Genomic DNA, 26436 nt, shown 5'->3' on the forward strand with positions numbered 1-26436 from the left:
ATAATCATATATCACTTAGCTCTGCCGTTCCCCAGGTGTGGGGTGGTACCTCAGAGTTATTTTAATTTGCATTTCTCTAATCAGTAGTGATTTAGATCATTTTTTCATGACTATAGATAGCTTTGATTACTTTATCTGAAAACTGCCCAATCATATGCTTTGACCATTTATCAATTAGGGAATGACTTGTATTCTTATAAATTTGACTTATTTCTCTATATATTTGAGAAATGAGGCCTTTATCAGAGAAATATACTGTAAAAATTCTTTCAGTTATGATTACTTTGTATTCCCTCCATCCTATTTTCTCCTGTTTATCCTACTCGCTCTTCTTTCACCCTGTCCATACTCAAAAACGTTTTGCTTTTAACTATTGCCTTACCCAGTCCACCCTGTCCTTTATCAGCTGCCCCTCCCCTCCATCTCCTTCCTCTCCTACTTTCCAATAGGGTAAGATAGATTTTTATACCCATCTGAGGGTTTATGTTATTTCCTTTTTGAGCCAATTCCAGTGAGAGTAAGGTTCATGCACTCTCTTCCATGTCCCCTCATCTTCGCCTCCAGTGTAAAAGCTCTTTTGTGTCTTTTTTATGAGATGATTTATTCCATTCCATCTCTCCATTTCCACTTCTCCTGGTGCATTTCTCTTTCTCAGCCTTTAATTTTATTTTTTTAGATAATCATCCCATTATATTCAACTCATAGCTACGCCTTCTCTCTTTAAATTCCTTCTAACTGCCCTAATAATGATAAATTTCTTAGGAGTTACAAACTATCTTGCTTTATAGGATTGTAAACAGTTTAACCTTATTGAATTCCTTATGCTTCTCTTGAGTCTTGTATTTGAAAATAAAAGTTTCTGTTCAGCTCTGGTCTTTTCATTAGGAATGCTTGCAAGTCCTCAATTTCAATGAATATCTATTTTTCCCCCTTGAAGAATTATGCTTAGTTTTGCTGGGTAGGTGATTTTTGGTTATAATCCTAGCTCCCTTGCCCTCCAGAATATTGTGTTCCAAGCCCTCTGATTTTTTAGTGTAGATGCTGCTAAGTCCTGTGTTATCCTGACTAGCTCCATGATATTTAAATTGTTTCTTTCTGGCTGCTTGCAGTATTTTCTCCTTGATTTGGGAAAGCTGGAATTTGGCTGTCATATTCCTGGAAGTTTTCATTTTGGGACCTCTTTTAGGAGGTAGATTCTTCTAGTTTTCTTTTTTACCCTCTCGTTATAGAATATCAGAGCAGTTTTCCTGAGATTTCTTGAAATATGATATCTAATCTCTTTTTTGTTCATGGCTTTCAGGTAGTCCTATAATTCTAAAATTGTCTCTCTTTGATCTGTTTTCCGGATCAGTTTGGTTTTTTTCTTGACAAGGTATTTCATGTTTTCTTCTATCTTTTCATTTGTTTTATTTTTGTTTTATTGTTTCTTGATGTCTCATGGAGTCATGCTCAATTCTGATTTTTAAGGAATTATTTTCCTCAATGAGCTTTTGTACCTCCTTTTCCATTTGGTCAACTCTACCTTCTAAGGTGCTCTTTTCTTCAGTGAATTTTTGTCTTATCTTTTTTCATTTGTCCAGTTCTTCTTTTTAAGGCATTCTTCTCTTCTCTGTATCTTTTTTTTTTTTTTTTTTTGCCTCCTTTACCACTTGGCCTATTCTGTTTTGTAAGGTGTTATTTCATTCACTATTTTTTTTGTGCCTCCTTTACTAGGCTATTGGTTTTTTTCATGATTTTCTTGCATTACTCTGTTTCAACAATATGGCTAGCAGCTGTTGTGGGATGTGAAAGACCAACACAAGCCCAACAAGAATGCTGCCAAAGCTCAAGTACTTTTGATCTGCTTTACTAAGGAAAGCAACGTTAAGGCGTTGACAATCTCACTTTAATCTGGGATACAAATATCACTCACTTAGTTCAGGGGAAAAAGCCAGCACCCTGCACTTCAGAGCAAATACAAACAAATTACAAACAGACCAGATACAATTTATAGTTAACCAAGAAAACCAGGTCTGGACATCCGGGCAAGCTGGAGGGCTCCTAACTACAGCTGCCCAGAGTCTCCTCATCAGCGCACCACCAAGAGTGAGAGCCCTGAGCACATGGCTCTGTCTTCCCTTTTTAATATAGTTTCAGACATTATCAAACGTCATCTGAGCAACCAGAACTTGGACTCCTATGATTGGCTCTGGAGTTAGCACCTCCCCTTAGGACCCTGGGAGCTTCACACCCACATAGGCTTAGCACCTAGTAATTAGGGGTTTGGGGCAAACTTCGAGGCAAAGATGTAATCAGGCCTCCCTTAGTTAGCCACACTTGGGGCCCCACCTTAGTTACCGATTCATACCCACATGGGTTAGTAAGACTCAAAGACACTTAATCATTTTAAAACAGTAAGAAAGCCCCAGCTTATTTGATATTACACACTCTCATTTAGTTTTCTGAGTTTTTTGTCTACTTCTATTGTTTGATTTTAAAAATCCATTTTGAGCTCTTCTGGACCTGAAACCAATTGACATTTTTCTTTAAGGCTTTGGATGTAGCTATTTTGACTTTGCTGTCTTCTTTTGAGTTTGTTTTGAGCTTCCTTGTCACCATAGTAACTTTCTGTGGTCAAGATCTTTTTTTCTTTCTTTCTCATTTTCCCAGTCTATTTCTTGACCTTTCATTTTATGTTAAAGTTGGGCTCTGCTTCTGGTGTGGAGGGGGCACACCCAAGCTTCAGGTTTTTTGTTCAGCGTTTTCCGAGCTAGTTCTGGGGGTTTGTAAGTTTTTAGTTCTTTCAAAATGCTGTGATCCAAGGAGAGATGTGTTTATTCCTCTTGTGATCTGTGAGTGACACAAGTACTTTTTGCTGCCTTGGAACTGTGATCAGGGTCCCTGCTTCGCTGAGACCCCAAGCTCTGGTGTGCCCATTCCTGCCCTGGGACTGTAGATCCTTATATGGACAATGCAACAAAGTCCATTCCCCAGTACCAGCAGAGTAACCCTTGTAGTCTCCTGACCAGCTGTCTAGCCCTCTTAGCATCTGTGGACTGAGAGCTCTGGAATCTGCTGGCTCTGCCAGTTCAGTCGGCCCCAAGGCCTGCTGCTGGTTTGCTGACATGTGTGGCCTGTGCTGGCGCAGTCTGTGCTGGATTGCACTCTACTCTAAACCCAGTGTGACAGACCTTTCCTGCTGTGCTGATCTTCTAAGTTGTCTTGGGATAGAAAATTGTTTCACTCGATCTTTTTGTGGGTTCTGCCACTCCAGAATTTTTTTTTTTTTGAGACATTGTTTAAAGGTGATTAGAAGGAAATTTTTGGGAGAGCTCTGGCAAGTCCCTAGATTTTCTCGGCCACCTTGGCTAGACTCTATTGTGATTGTTACCCAGTTTCGATACTGATTGCCAGATCAACTCTATTCACACTCCTCATAGCAGCTGTTCTCTCCTTGGGGTGTTTCTACCACCACTGCCCCATTTCCTCTCAGTTAGATACTTTAGTTTATACATCACAAAAGATCCCTCATCCAGTCTTCCTTTGTTTCAGATACAAAGGATGAGTTGGGCCTTCTTGCCAGCACCAGTCCTTCTGCTTATGCTTTTGATCTCATCTATTCCATAGTCCTTTCGGAGTTTTGCCTTTTAAAAATTGCCTCCCCTTCTAATTTTTAACCTCTCCTGTTCCCTGTTTCTTTCCTTGCTCTGTGAAAATGCCCAGATCTTCCTTATTCCTAAATTTTCACTTGACTCTACTATTCCTCCAAGTTATAGTTCTATATCTGTTTTCTTTTGTAGCCACATTTCTATAGAAAAAGCTATCTGTGCTCACTTTCTCTGCTTTCTTTTTGTTTTTTTTTTAATGGTTTCTAGCTTTTATTTTCTCTTTAAACACTTAAAAAAAAAAGGTCCTTATATACAACCAAACACCAAAAGAAGATTCTGTATCAAACTATGACTTGTTCTCAAATAAGTTTTGAGTTATTCAAATTTTTTCTTCAGTTTTTATTTGAGGAAGGAGGGTTTTTATTTTTTTTTTTTTTGAGGGGGGAAGGCAGGGCAGTTGGGGGTTAAGTGACTTGCCCAAGGTCACACAGCTAGTAAGTGTGTCAAGTGTCTGAGACTGTATTTGAACTCATGTGCTTCTGACTCCAGGGCCAGTGCTCTACTCATTGCACCACCTGGCTGGCCCAAGGAAGGAGTTTTTAATTAGGGGGCTTAGATTCCTACAGATAACCACTGAAACATTTTTAAAGTTCACATTAGAGAGCGGAAGGAAGTAATGACGAACAGAACAATTTTGAAAGTAATGTGTAGAATTTATTATACTTTTTTTAAAAAGTACGTACTATAAAGTGGAGATTCATGGTTTCACATACATTGATAACTAAAAGAGAAAAATCATTTTAATAAAAAAGTTGGGAGACAACACACAGCTTTTTCTAGAACTTAGTAATGAAGAGGTTGCGGGATAAGAGAGAGAAGAGGGGATAAGCAAAGGAGAAGGAGGGAGAGAGAAGGGATAGCAAAGGAGGTAAGCGGGGGAGGCAATCTATAGAGAAGTTACTTTGAAATTGGGATCAAAGACACACGTAAAGTTTCTAACCTCACAACATATTTTAGATTCTTAACCTTTTCTCCACTAACGCAGCCGCCAATCTATAAACTCTGTTGTGTGTATGTACATGTGGGTGAAAGGTGGTCTCAGAGTCAGGAAGACCTACCTCAAGTCTTACTTCTGACATATACTGGCTATATGACTGGGCAAGTCATTTAATCTAGGTGCTTCTTTAAGCCTCTAAGTGGCAGTTACAGATGTGCATTGGTAGAGAAAGTTTCCTCAGTGTTTTTACCAATAAAACCATGGTTCTGGACAAAAAAGGATTTGGGTACTATTTTCAAAAAATTATAGTTCAGAAGTTGTCCAAAGGTCAGAATTAGCCATTTTCTTTTAACAGCCAAAAAAAACAAACAAATCTTTGAAAATGGGAGGGCAACTATAGTTTTTATTATTTTCAATAAGTGATTTTGCTTAACATAGTTTTTATTTTTTAAATACTTTGTTTCTGAGACCAGTCAGTTTAAAATTCTGGCACTGACAAAATAGTTTCTCTTTTGGTAATGGTAAAGCAATACTCACCTTTGTGTTTTCCTTGTAGCACATCCTCATTGCCTCCTCTAGACTGGCCCTTACCAACTCATTTTGGACAATGTGAACTGAAAATAGAAGTACAACCCAAAACCCATCACAGAGCCCACTATGAAACTGAAGGGAGCCGTGGTGCAGTAAAAGCATCTACTGGAGGACATCCTGTTGTGAAGGTATCAGGCTTTTGAAGTGTGATTTGCCGAATGGACAAACCAGTTGAGAATCTTGTCTATTCTGCAATAAAGTATATAAATCTCTCTCTCCCCCTCTCCCTCTTCTGTTTCCCCTCCCCTCCCTCCCTTCTTCCTCACCCCCCGCCCCTTCACTGTTGCTTGTGGGCCCAAACAGAAAAACTGTTCCAAGAAGGGAGGTGTAGTGGCAGAAACATTGCCAACATGGCACTGTTAAGTAATACTGAGAGGTTTTCCTTTGGGTGGGTAGTCTGCCTCAAATCCTCCAGAGAACTTTCCACTGTGGAAAGAGTTACTGTTGCTGGGCCCTTGGCCTCAGGTCTGTGACTGTAGACAGGGTACTTTGGGGAGAATTGGGCATTTTAGACCGAGTGCCTTTAGGGTTCTCGTGATTTAATGTTCCAGAATTATGCTTATTGCCTTTCCATTTTATATTTTAAGAAAAGGCGGATTTGATATACTTGGAAGTATCAGTTAGTGTCAGCGCTTGGGCATTCATCTTCCGCCTTACAGTTGTTTTGGAGCTCCCACGTTGGTAGCTGGTTCCTCATATTTCCCTCAGCTAGGATAGCTTCTTATCTGTCAGCAGGATAGAAGACATGGGGTCCTATATTTCTCCTCTGTTATGAAGATCATTAGTTCTGGTCCCAAAATACAACATAATAACTAAAAGCAATATAGTTGTCTCTGAGACCTGGGAAGAAGAATGCCTACATTGTGCCAAGCCTCAGCTCCACTCTTCCCTCCTTGCTATTTCAGAGATACATTGTAAGACCTGCTTCTTTATGGAGCTTCTAATAACTAACCCAGTCATGGTGGAGGTTTGAATGAGTGCTGACCTGAATGATAGCAAATAAATTGGCAAGTAAGCTTGAATGTCCTAGGCTCTTCCAAGGTTCTTCTTAGGCTTATGGGAGAGGCATTCTTAGGTATTTTCTAAAATTCTCCTTGACTAATAATTGAGCCAGTTTTTTTGTTACATTGAACTGCATTGAAATGTTCAAGTTTATGAATTGGTAAAGTAAGGTTATGCCTTTTGGTTCTTGGAGTTATGCTGTCTAAGAGACTATGTGTAAGCTTATATTGCCATAACTTACCTCATTATAAGATTTGTGTGGTAGGATAGTACAAGTGTTAAAAATACAGTTTTTAATTCCCTGAGGTTCTTTGTATTTTGATACTGTGGGCTAAGGGGAAAAATTGTTTCTATATAACCTCTTTTATTACAAGTTGTGTGTAATCACTGTTTTAAAGTTAAGCCTTCTTAGGTGAGGTGGATGCAGTTTTATTTTCTGTTCTAGTTATTTAGTAATATTGCATTATACCTGTCACTAGGAGACTAATCTTCTAACAGATTTAAAATAGCCTATAAAGCTTGTGTTTTTTTCACTAGCCAGTGAAGTAAAAGAAAGTTGTCTATTTAAAGTGAATATTTCTGATTGTAATTCCCAGCAGTGAAAAACTTAATTTTTGCCTCTAAGAATAAAAGATTTTCATAGAGCATAACTGTATCAAATTGGTTTAGATAGGTTATTATGACAGATTTTTTTCTCTTATATAGAATTATAGAATCATGCAGTTGAATGAGTACTCAGAGACTTAGTCTACCCATACCTAAAGAAGTATCCTCTTATAAAACATCCCATAAATGGTTACAAAGATTTTGTTTGAAGACGTTCAGTGATGAGCAACTCATTTGCTTATGAGGCAATTTTATTTATAATTTATGTGTAGCAATTTCACTTTTAAGGCAGTTTTAATTATTTAGAAAATTAATACTCTGCAAATACTAAAACTGCTAAATGATAGTGTGTGGCCAAATTAAGCAGATACAATGATGACTTCTTGATTTGTATTGATAATAAATTTAGGTTGAACTCATATTCGTGTTTCCCTGATACAGATCAGATTCTTAGGAGGATGTGAGATGTTGATATCTAATTTTTCATTTTGAGCAGTTGCATTGATGTCATCTTTGAACCAACCTTAGTACATTAGACGTTAATTGATAGAAGAAACTCATCAACAGTGAAATTGATATCGCTTCCAGTTGTTGAAGCAGTAATCGACAATAAAATTCTTCTGGATTACTGGATAGAATAGAAAACAGAAGAGAGAGAGACTGAGTGTGTGTGTGTGTGTGTGTGTGTGTGTGTGTGTGTGTGTGTGTTTAGCTGAAATAATTAGGTGTGGGAGAAGAAATGTTGTGTTAAAAGATGCATTTAAGTGTAGCTTAAAGCAATATAGCATCATTTTTGTCTTTTTTTCAAATTACAATATTAAATACCAAATAAAATTAACATATACAACATAGAGCAGAAAATGAGGATTATAATGGAAGTATGAATCTTATGTACAGCTTTTACAGTATATAATTCAATGTTGTTTTCTTTTTAGAAATTATTTTTAGTTCCAAATTTTCTCCCTCCACCTCCTCCCATTTGAAGTACATTCATTATGTTGTGTGTCACCCCCCACCCCCAAAAAAGGCAAGATAAAGTGGAAAAAAATGTTTTTATCATGAATCCTTTGGAATTGTCATGGACCATTGTATTGATTAGAGTAGCTACGTCTTTCACAAATGATCGTTGTTACAATATTGCTGTAACTATATACAATGGTCTCCTGGTTCTGCTCACTTCATTCTGCATCAGTTGATATAAGTCTTCCCAGGTTTTTATCATTTCTTACAGCAAAATAGTATTTTGTCCAAAGTCATATACCACAAATTATTCAGCCAATCCCAAATTGATGGGCATCCCCTTGTTACCAATTCTTTGCCACCAGAGAAAGAGTTGCTATGAATATTTTTTGTACATGTAAGTCCTTTTACTATTTCTTTTATTTCTTTGGGATACAAACCTAGTTGTGTTTATTGCTGGGTTAAAGGGTATGTATAGTTTTATAGCCCTTTGGGCAGTTCCAAATTGTTCTCCACAATAGTTGGATCAGTTTACATTTCCACCAACAGTGTATTGAATGTTCCTGTTTTTCCACATACCCTTCAGCATTTATCATTTTCCTTTTCTGTCATATTAGCCAAACTGATAGTGAAGAGATGGTACCACAGATTTATTTTAATTTGTGTTTTCCTAATTATTAGTGATTTAAAGCATTTTTTCATATGACTGTTGATAACTTTGATTTCTTTTTCTGAAAACTGCTTGTTCATATCCTTTAACCATTTATTAGTTGTAGAATGTCTTGTACTCTTATAAATTTGACTCAGTTTTCTATATATTTGAGAGATTTGAGACCCTTATCAAACTTGCTATAAATTCTCCCCCCCCTTACTGCGGGGCTCCCCCTATTTCCTGTTTTCCTTCTAGTTTTGGCTGTATTGGTTTCATTTGCACAAAATCATTTTAATTTCATGTGATCAAAATTATCCGTTTTGCTTTCTCTCATTCTCTCTATATCTTGTTTGGTCATAAACTCTTCTCTTATCCATAGATCTAACAGGTAAAATTTTCCATGCTTCCCTAATTTGCTTATGATATTACCCTTTATGTCTAAGTCACTTACTCATTTTGACCTTATCTTGTCATATGCTATGAAATATTGATCTTTGCTTAGTTTCTTCCAGACTGTTTTTCCAGTAGTTTTTGTCTTTCCGGTTTTCCTAGCATTTTTTGTTCAAGTGAGTTCTTCCCTCTATAGCTTAATCTTTGGGTTTATCAAACACTAGGTTGCTGTGCTCATTTGTTTCTGTATAATGTGTACATAATCTACATTGATCAGCCACTCTGTTTCTTTATCCACTGTCAAATCGTTTTGATGTTTACTGCTTTGTAGTATAGTTTAAGATATGGTACTGCTAGGCTGCCTTCCTTCACTTTTTTCTCCCATTGATTATCTTGATATTCTTGACCTTTTGTTCTTCCAGATGAATTTTGTTATTTTTTTTCCCAGCACTATAAAGTAGTTCTTTGATAGTTTGGTATGGAACTGAATAAGTAATATTAATTTATGTAGTATTGTCACTATTACTTTAGCTCAGCCTATCAGTGAGCAGCTAATGTTTCTCCAAAATGTTTAGATATTTATTTGTGTGAAAAGTGTTTTATAATCATGTTTGTATAGTTCCTTGGTGTGTCTTGACAGGAAGACTTCCAAGTATTTTATAGTGTTTACAGTTATTTTAAATGTAATTTTGCCTTCCATCTCTTCCTGCTGGCTTTTGTTGTTTTGTATATGTGTTGATGATTTTTCAGGATTTATTTTATATCTTCCATCCTAGCTAAAGTTGTTAATTTTTTCAGCTTTTTTTCAGTTGATTGTCTTGGTATTCTCTAAATTTGCCATCATATCATACGTAAACAGCGATAGTTTTGTTTCCTTGTTTTTATTCCTTCCATTTCTTTTTCTTGTCTTATTGCTATAGCTAGTGTTTCTAATAAAATAATTGATAATGATGTTTATGGACATACTTACTTCACCTCTTGTCTTACTATAAAGACTTCTAGTTTATTCCCTTAGAGATAATGCTTGTTCTTGGTTTAAGATAGATACAACTTATCATTTTAGGAAAAGTTACATTGATTTCTATACTTCCTAGTGGCTTTTTTTTTTTTAAATAGAAAACAGGTGTTGTATTTTGTTACAAGCTTGTTCTGCATCTATTGATATAATCATATCATTTTGGGTTTTTTTGTTATTGATATAGCCAATTATGCTTATATTTTTCCTGATAACAAACAAGCCCTGCATTCCTAGTATAAATCCTACTTCGTCAATAGTGTATGATCTTTGTGATATATTACTGTAATCTGCTTACTTTTTATTTTGTTTTAATTTTTTTAAGATTTTATTTTAAAAATTTAAAAAATTTGAAAAATTTCATTTAAAAGATTTTATTTAAAATTTTTACATCAATATTCATTAGAGAAATTGGTAAATAATTTTTTCTCTGGTTTTGCTCTTCCTGGTTTAGACATCAAAACTATATTTGTGTCATAGAAGAAATTTGGTGTACGACTCCTTTAACTATTTTTGGAAACGGTTTCTATAGTTTTAGTATTAATTATTCTTCAAATGTTTGGTAGAATTCACTTGTAAATCTTGCTGGTCTTGGAGATTTTTTTCTTAGAGAGTTCATTTATGGCTGGTTTAATTTCTGTTTCTAAGATAGGGTTACTTAAGTATTTTACTTATGTTAATCTGAGTAATTTGTATTTTTTAAAATACTCATCCGTTTTATTTAGATTGTCAGGTTTATTGTCATATAATTTAGCAAAATAACTCCTAATAATTCTTATGTGTATTATTTATCTTTTAAATTTGTGATGCTGGTGATTTAGTTTTTCTCTCTTTTTTTAAGTCAAATCAACCAATTGGCTATTTTATTGATTTTTTTTTTTCATAAAACTAGCCTCAGGTTTTATTTGTTAGTTTAGTGGGGTTTTTTTAACTATCAGTTTTATTAATCTTTCCTTTTATACTTACTTGAGGAGTCTTTGTTCTTTTTCTAGTTTTATTTTTTTTTAATTGCATACCTAATTCATTAATTTGCCCTCTCTTTTATTGATATAAGCATTTAGAGATAAAAACTTAACCCTAAGTACTGCTTTGGCTGCATTCTACAAAGTTTGGTTGTTGTCTCATTGTCATTACTATTAGTGAAATTATTGATTTTTTTTCTGATTTGTTCTTTGACCCACTCATTCTTTAAGATTAGATTATTTAGTTTCCAATTGATTTTTAATCTGTCCTTCCAAGGCCCTTTAATTGAATGTGATTTTTAAAATCATATTATAATCCAAAAGAGGTCCTTTTAATATTTCTGCTTTTCTGCATTATTTTATGAGGTTTTTATACCCTAAACATGATCAATTTTTGTGAAAGTGTTATGTGCAATTGAGAAAAAGGTATATTACTTGCTGTTCCCATTCACTTCTCTTGAGAGGTTGATCATATCAAGATTTTCTAAATTCTATTCATCTCCTTAATGTCTTTTTCATTTTATGGTTAGATTTATCTGGTTCTGAGCAGGGAAAATTGAGGTTCCCCTGCTGGTATAGTTTTACTGCTTCCTCCTATTACTCATTTAACTTTTCCTTTATGAATTTGGATGCCCTCCCATTTGGTACATACATGTCTCATATTGATATTTTTTCACTGTTGTGATTTCTGTACTTATCTCATCTGTTTTTGATTTTACTTTATCTGAGATCATGATTGCTACCCCTGCCTTTTTTACTTCAGCTGAAGCATAATTGATTCTGCTCAAACCCCTTATTTTAATTCTGTATATATCTTTCTGTTTAAAGTGTGTTTCTTCTAAACAGTATACTGTTGGAGTCTGTGGTTGGATTGTAATCCATTCTGCTGTCAGCTTCAATTTTAGGATGAATTCATCTCATTCACAGTCATAGTTATGATTACTGTTTCGTTTTCTCTTTCCTATTTTCTTCTGTTTCTCCATTTCTCTCTTTTTTTTACCTTGTCTCTTCTAAAATCTGTTTTGCAAGGGCTGCTTCCCTTAATCAACCCTCCCTCTTATCAGCCCCCCACTTTTTTTTTCTTTTTACCTCTTATCCTTTTCTCATCCTACTTCCCTGTTGGGTATTATGGATTTCTATACCCTACTGAAAGAGAGAGTGTATGCTTGTATGTATGCTCGTATTCTTCCCTCTTAAAGCAGGTCAGATGAGAATAAGGTTCAAGCATTGCCTGCTCCCCCCACTCTTTTTCTCCTCCATTGTAAAAACTCTTCCTCGTATACCTCTTTTATGTGAGATAATTTCCCTCGTTCCTCTTCCTTTCTCCTTTTCTCAGTATAGCTCTCTTTCTCAGCCTTCCATTTTTCTTTTGAGATCATCCCGTCGTAATTAACTCATACCCATGCCCCATAAGTAAACTCCTTCTAACTGGCCTAATAAAATTTTGGGGAGTTACACATATCTTCTTCCCATTTGGGAACGTAAACAGTTTAAGCTTATTAAGTTCCTCATGATTTCTCACTCATGTTTTCCTTTTAATGCATCTCTCATGTCTTGTGTTTGATTGTTACATTTCCTATTCTATTTGGGTCTTTTTGTCGGAAATATCTGAAAGTTCTCTATTTCATTAAATGGCCATTTCTCCTTTCATAGGATTATATTCAGTTTTGCTAGGTAGGTGGTTCTTGGTTGTAATCCTACTTCATTTGCATATAGAATACCATATTCCAAGGCCTCTGTTCCTTAAATCTGGTAGCTGCTACTCTTGTGTGTATGGGTCCACAATATTTGAATGATTTCTTTCTGAATGCTTGCAGTATTTTGTGCTTGACATGGGAGCTCTGGAACTTGGCTATTTTCCTGGGAGTTTTCATTTTGAGATCTCTTTCAAGAGATAATTGGTAGTCTTTGAGTTTCTTTTTTGTCCTCTGGTTCTAAGATATCTGAGCAGCTTTCCTTGATAATTTCTTGAAATATGATGTCAAAGCGCCCCCCCCCTTTTTTTTTTTGAAAAAAAAATTCTCCTTAAATCTATTTTCCATGTTCGTTTTTTTTCAGTGAGATATTTCACTTTTTCTTCTATTTTTAAATCTTCTTGACTTTGTTTTATTGTTTCTTGATCTCTCATGGAGTTATTAGCTTCTACTTGACCAAAAATATTTTTCAAAGACTTTCTTTTAGCATTTGGCCAATTTTGGTTTTTCAGGCATTATTTTCTTAAGTGTTTGTTTGTTTGTGCCTCTTCAGCAAAGCTATTTATTTTCTTTTCATAATTTTCTTGCATTGCTCTCATTTCTTTTCCGAGTTTTCCTTTACCCTTTTTATTCGATTTTTTAAAATCTTTTTTTCCCCTCTTTTAAACAGTCTTCTAGGAATTCTTCTTGGGCTTGTTCCCAATCTGCATTTTTCTTTGAGGATATGCTTATAGATATTTTCATGGCACTATTTTCCTGAGTTTGTGTCTTGATCTTTCCTAACACCAATAGTAGCATTTTACAGCCAGATTCTCTTTTTGTTGCTTATTTTTCCAGCCTATTTCTTGAGTTTGGACTTTATGTTAGAGTTCAGCTTTGCTTCTCCTTGGAGTGGAAGTGGGGAGTGGCACGTTCTGAGCATTAGGCTTTTTCTCGCTGCTATTTTCACAGCTAGTTCTGGTGGTCTTGAAGTATTCAGTGTTTCCAAGGTGGTGTGATCCAGAATGCTTTCCTAGTCTGAGCACTGGTCTTTAACTAGGTGGGGCCCCTTCCCCCCTGTGACTACAGGCACTCCATCTTTGCCCTGGAAATGTGACCCAGAACTTTGTAGTGGGCAATGGAGTTGCTAAATGGCATGTGGTCACTGTATACACAGTGCTAGTGCAGGGGTCCCTCTAATCTTCTTGAATAGATGTTCAATCCCCTTTCTAGCTCTCGGTATTACAGTTGCTGCTGCAGCAAAACTAACCACTGCATTAATTGAATCTGGCATTATATTCAATATCCATATCTATAGACCCTCACTTTTGCAAGGAAGAAAAGGAGGTACATTTTCTCCTCTTATTTGGAGCCAAACTTGATTGTTATAGTTTAGTTTTTTCCAGTTCTTTATGTTTATGTTTTAAATTTTTAATCTGACCATAATAAACACAAAGTACAATAAACATTTCCATACCGGCAGTCATTAGAATGAAAACGCCTTGAGGGGAGGGATTTTCTTTTGCCTCTTTTTGTATCCCTAGGTCTTAGCATAGTGCCTGGCACACAGCAGGCACTTAATTAATGTTTATTGACTGACTGCATTCTTTAAAAATACTTTGATCCTCTTTTATTTGGAGGTGGGGAGAACCCTTTCACTATCACCCCATCTCCAGCTTTGGGAGGGAAAGGGGAAGGAAACACAAAACTCTTGAAACACAAAACTCTTAAAACACATGTGCCACAAGCAAACACAAGCAAAACAAACCCTATTATTGGCCACATTCATCAATATGTACCCCATTTTTCACATTGAGTCTCTGACCTCTCTGTTAGGTGGTGGATAGTAAGCTCCATCATTAGTCCCCTGGAATCCAGGTTGAACATTACATTGATCAGAGTTTTTTCAATATTATTTTTCTTTGCAGTATTGTTGTTTTTATTATATTTATAAATTGCCCTTGTTCTCCTCACTTTACTCTGCATTAGTCCATAAAAGTCTTCCCAAGTTTGTCTAGAAACTTAGCCATTTCATCATTTCCTAAGGTACAGTAATATTTCATTATATTCATATACTGTCATTTGTTCAGTAAGTTCAACACTTGATGGGCACCCCCTTAATTTCCAGTTCTTTGCTATAAAAAACTACCATAAATATATATGCATCCTTTTCTTCTTTATTTTATCTCTTTTATTCCTGTCTTTAATCTCCTTGGGATATATGTCTAGCAGTATCTCAACTGTTTTTAAAATAATCATTTTTCACCTTTCTGTCTTGTTTGATTTAAGGTTTAAAAGCTATTTTACTGATTAAACTGGATTATTCTGTTTTCATGGAATATTATTACTTTTATTGAAACTTAAATCATTTTCTACTTCCACTTCAAGTTTCCCTTCTTGGCATTTTAAATTTCTCTTTTCTCCTTGAACTTTTTGTCAAGACACCATCTACTTCTCGCCACCCTCACCCCCACCCCGTAATTTTGATGTGATATATTCCTTGTTCCACTTCATACCAAGGTGGAATAATGCTAAATTTCTCCTAACTGCTTGGGAAGAAGGAAGGGGCAGATTTAGTTCAAAACTGGGGCTTTAGTGTAAAATTACTAATAAAGATCATTTGGAAAATTAAAAAAAACATCAGTTGAAATACTGAGCACAAGGAAGGAAAAAATCTTGATAATATAGTTTAGAATGAGAGAAAATGAACACTTGTGTTTACTGGACTTGGAAATACAAGGTACAGTGGTTCCAAAAGCCTTAGCACTAACACTTTGTCTTTGCATGAGATTTAGCACTAAGAGTTTTGGGATGCTCTTTACTTAAAAATGCTGGTTCTGACTAATTAAATTCTTCCTTTAAAATTTTTTTCTCCTTTCCTCTACTTCCATCTTCAAAATTTTCAGTTAATTTTTATTTTGTACTAGGACTTGGATTGTTTTTTGAGATGTTATCCAGTTTATAGCAAAAGACTATTAGCTGCTAATCTCAAGAAATAGAACATAGCCATAATTCAAATAAATTATAATTACTCCCCATGACACTGTTGTCTTCTAGGGTCTTCTTTGCCTTTCCCAGAAATATTGTGTTCTAGTATATTGCAGTTATATTTTGGGGTGCTCAGTTTATCTTTGCATATATCCTATATGTATACCATGCCCTAGTCAACCTACAGTTGTTTGTTTTTAATCCCACAGCTGTTGTTAGATCATTCATGGTTCATATTTCCAACTTATAGAACAGTTTCTCCTGTTCTTTCTCCATTTAAAGTTTTCTAGGCTCTTAGTTATAGGAATTCCACCTGTTGGAAGAGATCATTTGTACCAGTATATGGCATACACATAAATAATAGGCACCAGCCCATTTGTTGAAGATTCAGAGGCTCTTAAGGAGAAAAAGTATTTTTCATTTTCTTTGATATTTGAGTCTTGAACTACTGTGATTCTGTAAGGCTTCCATTCCAAGTTTATATGACTTTTTTTTTTGTATTACATTTTATCATTTGAAAGTGTGCTGTAGGTAAATTAACATTTTAGAATCTGGATAATGATGCCTTGTACTTTTGTTTAGACTTTTTCTTCACAGGTTTCTTCCTAACTTAATTCAGTTAGAAAAGAAAGAAGGAGTACAGGCATGTTTTACTCCTATAATTATTCAAATGTAACAAATTATTCTTTTAGTAAAATTCCTAGATTAAAATCTTAATTTCTATTTACCTTCAGATTGTTTTTAGTTTAATAACTTGGTCCTCACCCACAATGTAAAATGGGATTTTATTTTATTTTATCTGTAGGAAAGGAATTTGTGGTGTATCTTGGTTGCTAGCATTATCAGAATGATTTTTAAAATTCTGGCTTTAAAAAATTATTTTCATTTCCAAATTCTCTCCCTCTCCTTTTTCTGTCCCCTGCTTTTTGAGAAGGCTAGAAAAATAGAACCCATTACAAATATGTATAGGTACATAAAGCATTTCCATATTAGCCATGTTCTGCATTAACCTCTCCCTCCCCCCCCCAGAAAAAAATACGATAGAAGAAATTATGCTTCAGTCTACACTCTTGAGTTCTCTAGCTGGAGGTGGATAGCATGTTTCATCATGAGCCCTTAGAATTGTGGCTGGTCGTTGCGTTAATCAGAGTATCTCAGTCTTTCAAAGTTGATCTGTCTTTACAGTATTGCTGTTACTGTGTCAGTTGCTCTCCTGCTTCTGCTCACTTCACTCTGCATCAGATCATACAAATCTTCCAGGTTTTTCTGAAACCATCCCCTTCATCATTTCTTAGAGCACAGTAGTATTCCATCACAATCATATATCCCAGCTTGTTCAGCCACTCCTCAGTTGATGGGACATCCCCTCAGTTTCCAATTCTTTGCCGGCACAAAAAGAGTTGCTCCAAGTATGTTTGTGTTTGTCATTTTTCAGTTGTGCCCAACTGTTCGTGACCTCATTTGGAGTTTTCTTGGCAGAGGTATTAGAGTGGTTTGCCATTCCTTTTCTAGCTTATTTTATAGAGGAAGAAAGTGAAGCAAACAGGGTTAAGTGACTTGCCCAGGGTCACACAGCTAGTAAGTATCTGAGGCCAGATTTGAACTCAGGAAGATGAATCTTCCTGACTCCAGGCCTGGCACTCTATTAATTACCATCTTGCTGCCCCATTTTTGTAAGTATAAGTCATTTTTCTCTTTTTTAATCTCTTTGGGATATAGATGTGGTAGTGGTATAGCTGGATCAAGGGATATGTACAGTTTAATAGCTTTTGGGGCATAGTTCCAAATTGCTCTCCAGAATGACTGGACCAATTCATAACTCTACTAACAGTGCATTAGTGTGCCTATTTTCCTATATCCTTTCCAGCGTTTGACATTTTCCTTTTCTGTTGTGTTAGCCAATCTGATGGGTATGAAGTGATACCTCAGAGTTGTTTTAATTTGCATTTCTCTAATTACTAGTGATTTAGTCCGTATTACTATTGATAGCTTGGATTTTTTATTCTCTGAAGATTGTTCATTCGTATCCTTTGACAACTTATCATTGCAGAATGGTTCGTATTCTTGTAAATTTGACTCATTCTCAGTATATTTTAGAAACAAACTTTTTCCAAAGATTCCACCCCCGCAGTTTCCTGCTTTTCATATAATTTTAGCTGCGTTCTTTTTGCTTGTGCAAACTTTTAAATTTTATGTAATCAAAATTGTCTGTTGTACCGTCTGTGAATCTACCTTTTGTTGAGGTGTGAACTTATCCTTTATCCTTAAATCTGACCGGAATTTCTTCCATGTACCACTAATTTGCATATGATATCACCCTTAATGTCTAAATCACTACCATTTTGAACTCATCTCGGTAAATGGTATAAAATATTGCTCTATGCCTAGTTTTTGCTAGACTACTTTCTTGTTTTCCCAATAGTTTTTTTTTTTTCATATAGGAAGTTCTTGCTCCACTAGCTGGAATCTTAGGATTTATCAAACACTAGATTACTGTGATAATTTCCTTTTGTATATTATGTGCTTTATCTGTTCCAGAATATGCTTTAAAGAAAATATTGACATATCGTTCTTGATTTACACAGAGAACAGCAATTTTAAAAATGGGTTTTGATTGAAGGAGGCAAAATTTAGGTGTAAGATAATCAGTTGAAATAGTTTGTAGAATATTTATTATTTGTAGAATAATCATTGCCCAGGGACAGATAAGGTTGCTTTAAGTCCATGATTATATAATTTAAAATTTTTTTTAATGAAATTGTTTCAGCAAACATGAATATTTTCATATACAAAGAAGAGAAAAAAGGATTTATAAGAAATTTTTAGATTTCACTTAAGTATGAAATTTAATATTTCATTGGCACTTTTTTCCTTTCTAACATTACTATCCTCTGATTCTACCAACAACTATTGCCTCCATTCTCAAAAGTCCTCCCTTGTAACAAATATATAGAGTAAAAAACAAATTGACATGTTGATCATGTCTATAAATGTGTGTCTTATTCTGTTCCCATAGTCCATCATTACTCTGCTCAGAGATGGGAGGTATGTTTATCTTTAGTCTTAGGGACATGAGGAGTCACTGTATTGATTTGAGGCAGGAGAGGAGGAAGGAAACAAGTATTAAGCGCCTAGTATGTGCTAGCACTGTGTTAAGTGCTTTACAAACATGATGTCACTTAACCCTCAAAATAACCCTGGTAAGTTGTTATCTCTGCTATAATCTCTGAAGCTGAGGTAGACAGAGATTGTGACTTGCCCAGGGTTATGTTGCTAATTAGTTCTAGACCAAATTTGAACTCAGGTCTTTCTGACTCCAGGCTGTAACCAGAATGACCTTTGTTTTCTTTGAGTGACTCAGCTTACCTCATTGAGCCTCGCTGGGCTTGAGCCTCGCTGGGCGCTGGGGCTTCACTTCCAGGGCAGGAAGCCCAGAAACCATGCCAGGAAGAAGAGAGCTTCCTGTGTGATAGTCATGGGGCTGGCTGAGGGGAGGTGTTGACTCCAGAGCAACACCCTATTGGGTGTTAACCTAGTCTACGCTAGGGGGAGAGGCCAACTCGAGAACCAATCAGCCCTGGTCATTCAGGCGGCGCTTGATGATGTCAAAAACTCTATAAGAGGGGAGAGGACAGCTTGAAGAGCTCTCTTTCCTTTTCCGGTTGGTGTGTCAGCGGTGGGGAGTGTGACTCTGGGCCAGCCCTTGCTCTTGGGCTGAGCCCAGATGTTGGTAACTATGAATTGTATTGGGTCTGTCTGTTGGTATTTGTAATTTGTTTGTATTTTCATTTTGAGGTTCGGGGTGCTGGTTTGTTTTCCCCCGAACTAAATGAATGTTCTGAACTTCAGGGTGCTGGCTATTTGTTCCCCTGAACTAGCTGACTGTAATCTGTATTTGGTCTGTCTGTTGATGCTTATAATTTGTGATTTGTTTGTATTTATTTCTGAAGTTCGGGGTGCTGGCTTTTTCCCCCGAACTAAATGAATGCTGCCTGTATGCTCCCCTGAACTAAATGAATGCTGGATTAAAGTAAGCTGGTCAACCCCTTCACAGTGCTTTCCTTGTTTAAGCAGATAAAAAGAACCTGTGCTTTCCCTGCATGCCAGCAGCCTCCTGGGTGCTGGCTGTGGGGGGGATCTTACGCCCCCACAGGAGCTGCTAGCCGATTGTTAAAACACAGGCCCATAGTATACTCTCTACTTCACCAACTGGGTGCCGAATATTAAGTTTTTCAGAGTTGTTTTCCTTTAACATGTTTTAGTGTTGTTGACAACTTTGCTCTGAGTCATTTCATGTAAGTCTTTCCAGGTTTAACTAAACCTGCCCTGTTTTTCTTCTGGCATAATATTCCAATATAGTTACATACCACCATTTTTTCAGCCATTCCCCACAAAATGAGCACCCACTTTGTTTCCAGTTCTACAGAGGATTCTAGAAAGATGGCAGAATAAGGCAGGAAATTACCTGGCTCTCCTAAATTTCCCCACAAACAATATAAAATAACACCTCAAAGTGAACTTTGAGTATCAGAAATCATTAAAACTGGGGTAAAGCATTGTTTGCCTAAGACAACTTGGGAGGACATTAGGAAAGACTCAACCTCCTGGAGTGGTGGTTTGACATGACTGAAGTGCATATACCTAGAGATACTTCTGAATCATCAGTACCCCTTGAGGCAGCTGTGTCAGGTGGCAGCCCCAACTTGGGGAACTTAAACCTCACTGTCATTGTGGGGGTTGGACAACTGATCAGGGAAAACTGTAGGGCTCTCTGGAAGCTGGGCCCAGGTGTGTTGACCAAGTGCAGTCCTAGGCTGTGACTATGGGCAAGGAAGGGTTAACCTATTCAGAGATGAGTGCAGTTGCAGAGGGTGGGGACCGTGCTAGCTGTGGGCACTTGCAAAAGGGTGGAATCCATAGTTTTGGTTCCAGGGGAAGGGGTGAGCTGAAGCTTGTAGCCTCACAAGGTAACACAAGAAGTAAGAGCATTTGCAGTGACAGGGTTGCCGGGGGCCTTGGTCGTGGCTCAGGGACAGAAAGGTGTACATGAAGTCAGACCACCATTTAGAGTTCAGAAAGTAACACTTTAAAAAACCTGAAGCCTGAGATATTATTCTCAACACCTTATGACTAGAGCCCAACTTTAACATGAACCTGATTTTAACACAAAGTTAACAGACAAGAAATAAGCTGCTACAATTTAAAATATATATAAATAAAATGAGTAAACAAAAGAGAAAGAATACGACCATAGAGAGCTACTATGGTGATAGAAAAGATCTGGGTTCAGACTCAAAAGAAGATAGTGAAATTAAAACAGCTATTTCTATCTCAAAGAAAAAACAAAATGATCACAAGCCCAAAAAGAGTTTTTGGAAGAGCTTAAAAGGAACTTTAAAAATCAAATAAGAGGGGAAGCTAGGTGGCACAGTGAGTAGAGCACTGGCCCTGGAGTCAGGAGGACCTGAATTCAAATCCGGCCCCAGACACTTGACACACTAGCTGTGTGACCTTGGGCAAGTCACTTAATCCCAATTGCCCTGCCCTCACCCCTCCAAAAAAAAAAAAATCAAATAAGAGAAATTGAGGAAAAATTAGGGGAAAAAATGAGTAATGCAAGAAAATCAAGAAAATTTAGAGAAAGCCAACCGATTGGGAAAAGAGATACAAAAACTTACAGAAGAAAATAACTCCTTAAAAATTAGAATTGGGCAACAGGAAGCTAATGACTGCATAAGACACCAAGAAATACTGAAACAAAATAAAAAGAATGGAAAAGAGAATGTAAAACAGCTCTTTAGAAAAACAACTGACTTAGAGAACAGATCCAAGAGAGACAATAATTGTTGGACTACCTGGAAAATTATGATCAATGAAAGAGTATAGACACTATAATTCAAGAAATTAAGGAAGATTGGCTTGAAGTTTTAAAATGAGAGGGTAAAATAGAAATAAAAAAATCTATCAATCACTACCTGAAAGAGATGTCCAAATAAAAACTCACAGGAATATCATAGCTAAGTTTTGAAACTCCCAGATCAAGGAGAAAATACTAAAAGCAATTAGAAAAAAAAACTACTATGGAGCTACATTCAGGATAACACAAGATTTAGCAGTTTCTACATTAAAAGACCAAAGGGCATGGAACATTATATTCAGAAGAGTAAAGGAGCTGGGCTTGCAACCAAGAATAACTTATCCAGTAAAGCTTTGTGTAATCTTGAATGGGGAAAAATGGATATTTAATGAACTAAAGGACTTGTTGGCATTTGTGAAGAAAATGAAAGAACTGAATGAAAAAGTTGACTTACCAGATTCAGGAGAAACGTAAGATGGTAAACATTAAAAACCAATTAAAAAATAAGGTCAAAATATTTACTTCTAATGGGAAAATATTAGCTGTAACTCTTGAAAATGTTACCCTTACTTGGGTTGTTTGAAAGAGCATTAATAGAAGGCTTGGGATTGAGTTGAGTATGATGCTATGATCCTAAAAAATAAATTGTATAGGGGGAGGTAAAATGGAGCAATTATATCATACAAATGAAATACGAATGGAAGAACTGTTACAGTGGAAGCAGGAGTGGATAGAGTGCTGGTAGTGCTAGAACTTTATTCTCATCAGTTCTGAGTTAAAGAGGGAATAACATGTATCTAAAAGGGTATAAAAGTCTTCTTAACTTACAGAGAAATAGAATGGCCACAGGAGAGGATAAGGGGCAGAGTCTTAAAAAGGTGGATAAATTAAGGAATGGGAGGATAACAGGGAGGAAGTGGGGATTCTCAAAAGAGGTGGGGATTAGAGAGGCAGTGATTAGAAGTCAATTAGTTAAGGAGGGATCCAGTAAAAAGAGAGGGAGAGGATAAACATAGATGAAAAAAATAGAATGGAGGGAAATATACAACTAGTAATTAGTTACAATTTTGAATGTTAATGGAATGAACTCACCCATAAAATGGAAAGAGGTAGCACAATGGATTAAAAACCAGAATTCAACAATAAATTGTTTACTGGAAACACGTTTAAAAACGAAATACACATAGAGTAAAAATAAAGGGCTGGAGTAGAATTTACATGTCACCTATGCAAAAAAAGGCGGAAGTGCTAATCATGATCTCAGACAAAGTTAAAACTAAAATAGACTTAATTAAAAGAGACAAGAAAAGTACCTTATGGCAAAAGGTACCATAGATAATTAATATCAGTACCAAACTTACATACACCAAATGCTATAGCATCCAAATTTTTAAAGGAAAAGCTAAATTAATTACAGAGGGAAATAGATAGCAGAACTATAATAGTGAGGAACTTTAACCATCTCCTCTCAGAGTTGGATTAAATCTAACCCCCCAAAAATTAAAAGTCAAGCAGATGAATAAATCTGAGATAATCTAGATATGATACATATCTGGAAAGAATTGAATGGGAACAGAAAGGAATAGATTATTCTTTCCTTAACAGTACAGGGTGCCTTCACAAAAATTGTCAGCATATTAGGACATAAAAAGTTTATAGTGAACCGCAGAAATATTAAATGCATCCTATTCACATCATAATGCAATAAACCATTATCTTTAACAGGGGACCATGGAAACACAGACTAAAAATTAATTGGAGACTAAATAACCTAATCTTAAAGAATGAGTGGGTTAAAGAACAATGAAACAATTTTATTAAAGAGAATGATGATAATGAAACATCATTAAAAACCTATGGGATGCAGCAAAGGAAAATTTTTATCTCTAAATACTTATATCATTAAAATAGAGAAAGAACAGACTAATGAATTGGATATACAATTTAAAAAACTAGAAAAGGAACAGATTAAAAATCCCCAATTAAACATCAAATTGCAAATCCTAAAAATTAAAGGTAATAAAAATGACAATTCTTCCTAATTTAATTTACTTATTTAGTGCCGTGCCAAAATGCCAAAGCATTATAGAGCAAGAAAAAATAATAACGAAATCTGTTTGGAAGAGCAAAAGTTTAAGAATATCGAGGGAATCAATGAAAAAATAAATGTGAAGGATGGTGGCCTAGCAGTGCCAGATTTCAAACTATATTACAAAGTGGTAATCATCAAAACAATATAGTTTTGGATAAGAAATAAGAGTAGTGAATAGTGGAATAGATTAGATACACAATACATGTAGAGGAATTGGCGTTGGCCAAAATAAGGACCACCTCATTGTCAGACTGAGGGAGAGGAGAAGAGAGTGGGAAAATGATAGAAGTTTTGAGAAGGAGAGAGAGGTCAATAGGAATGGTCTCAGTTTTCTGAGTAAAGTAACTTGAGGTCCTCAGTTGACAGAACAGGGGAGGAGGGAGGTATGGGAGGCATTAGAAAAGAGGATAGGACTCGGAGAAGAATGAAAGAATTGTCTTGCTGTAGTGGGAGCCCAATTAAATCTGAACAGCATGATGTAACAAGCCACTACAGTTGTCTGACTTCCTAAAGCCGACGTCAACAGCATATTATTAGGAGTGGAGAGGGGTAGATGTTGGGAGTAATACAGAGTTCAAGTTTGTCAAGGGATGTTTGGGTATAGGACATGGACAAGGAATTCTAGAGTAGAGAATAGTGCAGTATTTAATTGGCTATGTAGAGTCAAGATTGGATCATGATAGAAGGAAAGTTAGAGCAGGGGTAATGGTAACCTAAGAAAGTACTGAGAAGTTGGAGATAATAGAGGTCTCCATGAGGGCAAACAGTAGACTTAGGGAAGAGTGAGACATGGAATGATAGGAGATTATGGTCAGATTGAGGAATGTTAGAAGGGTTAAGCAGGGAAGTGCAACACTTCTTGATAATGAAGAGATTCAGTTTGTGACCACCATCCTTATTTGTGGCTAAGGTATAGTGAAAATGTAGTTCATGGAATTTGAGGAAACGAGGAATTGGGAGATTAGAGAATTTAAGGAAGCATTAACATGGATTTTGAAATCCTAGTATAAGAGCAGGAGTGGGGGAAGAGAGGAATGTGATGAACCAAGTGCTAAACAAGGAAGGAGAATGACCTGGGGACAAATAAACGATAACTACTGTAATTTGGATTGAGTAAAAAATTTTGACATTAGAATTGTAAAAGGAGGAAAGGTTGTTGGGGAAGAGGATGTCGGCAGTGGGAAAACAAGGAGTATTCCAGCTTCCATCTTGTATGTGTCAGGAGATTTGGATAAAGGTAAGCCATTGTTGGGAGAGAAAGATCAGGGGTGTCATGTCAGAGATTTGGGGGAATCAGGTCTCAGGAAGATGGAAGTAGTGTCCTTCCCATCCTCTTCCTTTCCCCCTAGTAGCTGGTACTGGGCCTGTTATTGGAGCTGCATGGATTCTGCTGCTTCTCCATTTGAAAATAAGCTGAAGCCTTGAACTTTTCTTGATTACTTGTAGTGATAGATTTCCGTTTCAAAATTGGGGTGGTTCTTTGGTCAAGAAATATGCACTTTAATTTTTTATGAGGGTTGAAAATAGTATAGATTTTTGTCACTTCCTTTTGAGTGTTTCATATTAAATGCATAAGCTTATGCATAAGGGTTGTTTTCTTCTTTGTAACTGATCAGCCAGAGCTTAAGCTCTGTTTTTGAGGGATATTATAGTCCCTTTTAAATGATCAGTTTGTACCCATTATGACTAGCAAACAATAAAACAGTAAGATATGAGAATATATTGAGTGGTCGATCTTAGGAATTACCTAAAAGGGTGGAGAACCTGTGGCCTCGAGACCACATGTGTCCTCAAGCGTTGCCCTTTGACTGAATCCAAACTTCACAGAACAAATCCCCTTAATAAAAAGGATTTGTTCTGTAAAACTTGGACTCATTCAGAAGGCTGTAGCCAAAGACCTAGAAGGCTACATGTGGCCTTGAGGCTGCAGATTCCCCATCCCTCATCTAGTACAACCCCTTCATTTTCCCGATGAGGAAACTGAGGCCCATAAGTTAAGGGACTTGATCAAGGCTACATAGATACCTGAAAATAGTAGGTTTGGAATTTGAACCTGAATCTCCTCACTCTAGATCAGGCCTGCACAGCCTGTGGCCTGTGGGCTGCTTTCAGCCCACAGGCCACTTACAGCATGCGAAAGGATATCCTCTACATACAAGGATGTTTTCTTCTACATTTTTCGCTGGCCATGCAAAATCCTTTGGCAGGTGACTGAGGGCTGCAGTTTGTGCACGCTTGCTCTAGATGCAGGACTCTTTTTGCTCCATCATCGGTCAGTATGTGTCACTAAAATCCTTCTCTGATGCTTCATCATCACAGCACAGAGGTAATCCTGCATTTCGATTAAAGGTTGTAACAGGAGAATGCTAGCTTTAGTAAGGTGCACAAACATTGGAGGGTTTACTGTGTCCTCTCCCATTGTCCTGTCATTGCTCATTTCTTTTTGAATCCCACCCTAGCGTTACTAGCACCCTCAGCCTTCTCCACTCCTACTCTTTTCTTGCATCATGCTGTGGTGCACTACAAATTGGTTATCTAATCTCAACTTGTACCTCACTGCTTCATGTCAAATCTTTTTACTTTTCCCTGATTGATTGCCTATTGTACTTCACTTTTATAAACTTTCTCTTCTTTCTTCACTCTTTTCTTCCACCATCTTAGCACAGGATGTCCACTCATACGTGCTTCACTGAAAAAAAATGAGACTGCCTCCCTTGAGCTCATTCTTCTCGGTTCCACGCTTCAAATCATTTCAGCATCATCCCCAAATTTCTCTTTTTTTCCAATTTCAGGGTATTAGGTGATCCTTCTTTTTGTCCTCCAGTGCTAATAACCATTCTGTCGGTACCTTTGATCTTATCTGTTCACATGTCCACGTTCTTTGGCTCTTTCTTTGCTCCTTAGAAATATTCCCAGATTTTCCCTCCTTAAAAATAACTCTCACTTGTACCTATTTCCTCAATTTAATCATCTTTTATCTCTTCTCTTTCACGTTGAAATGCTTAGGTAAAACTGTCTACACTTACTGGCTTCGCTTTCTCACCTCCAGCTCACTTTCTAACTT

At 36.5% G+C, this 26436-nt stretch overlaps 1 protein-coding gene across 4 annotated transcripts in view; it reads left to right on the forward strand.

The window, feature by feature from the left end:
- NFATC3 (nuclear factor of activated T cells 3) overlaps positions 1-26436 on the forward strand; it is a 183748-nt gene that overhangs the window by 60113 nt on the left and 97199 nt on the right. For all 4 annotated transcript variants that reach the window (XM_036748728.1, XM_036748727.1, XM_036748730.1 and 1 more), the window contains exon 3: positions 5141-5303. In XM_036748728.1, the coding sequence (XP_036604623.1) occupies positions 5141-5303 (163 nt within the window). The remainder of the gene's footprint in view (positions 1-5140; positions 5304-26436) is intronic.

This window comes from Trichosurus vulpecula, chromosome 3, assembly GCF_011100635.1.
Source record: "Trichosurus vulpecula isolate mTriVul1 chromosome 3, mTriVul1.pri, whole genome shotgun sequence".
Classification (NCBI taxonomy): domain Eukaryota; kingdom Metazoa; phylum Chordata; class Mammalia; order Diprotodontia; family Phalangeridae; genus Trichosurus; species Trichosurus vulpecula.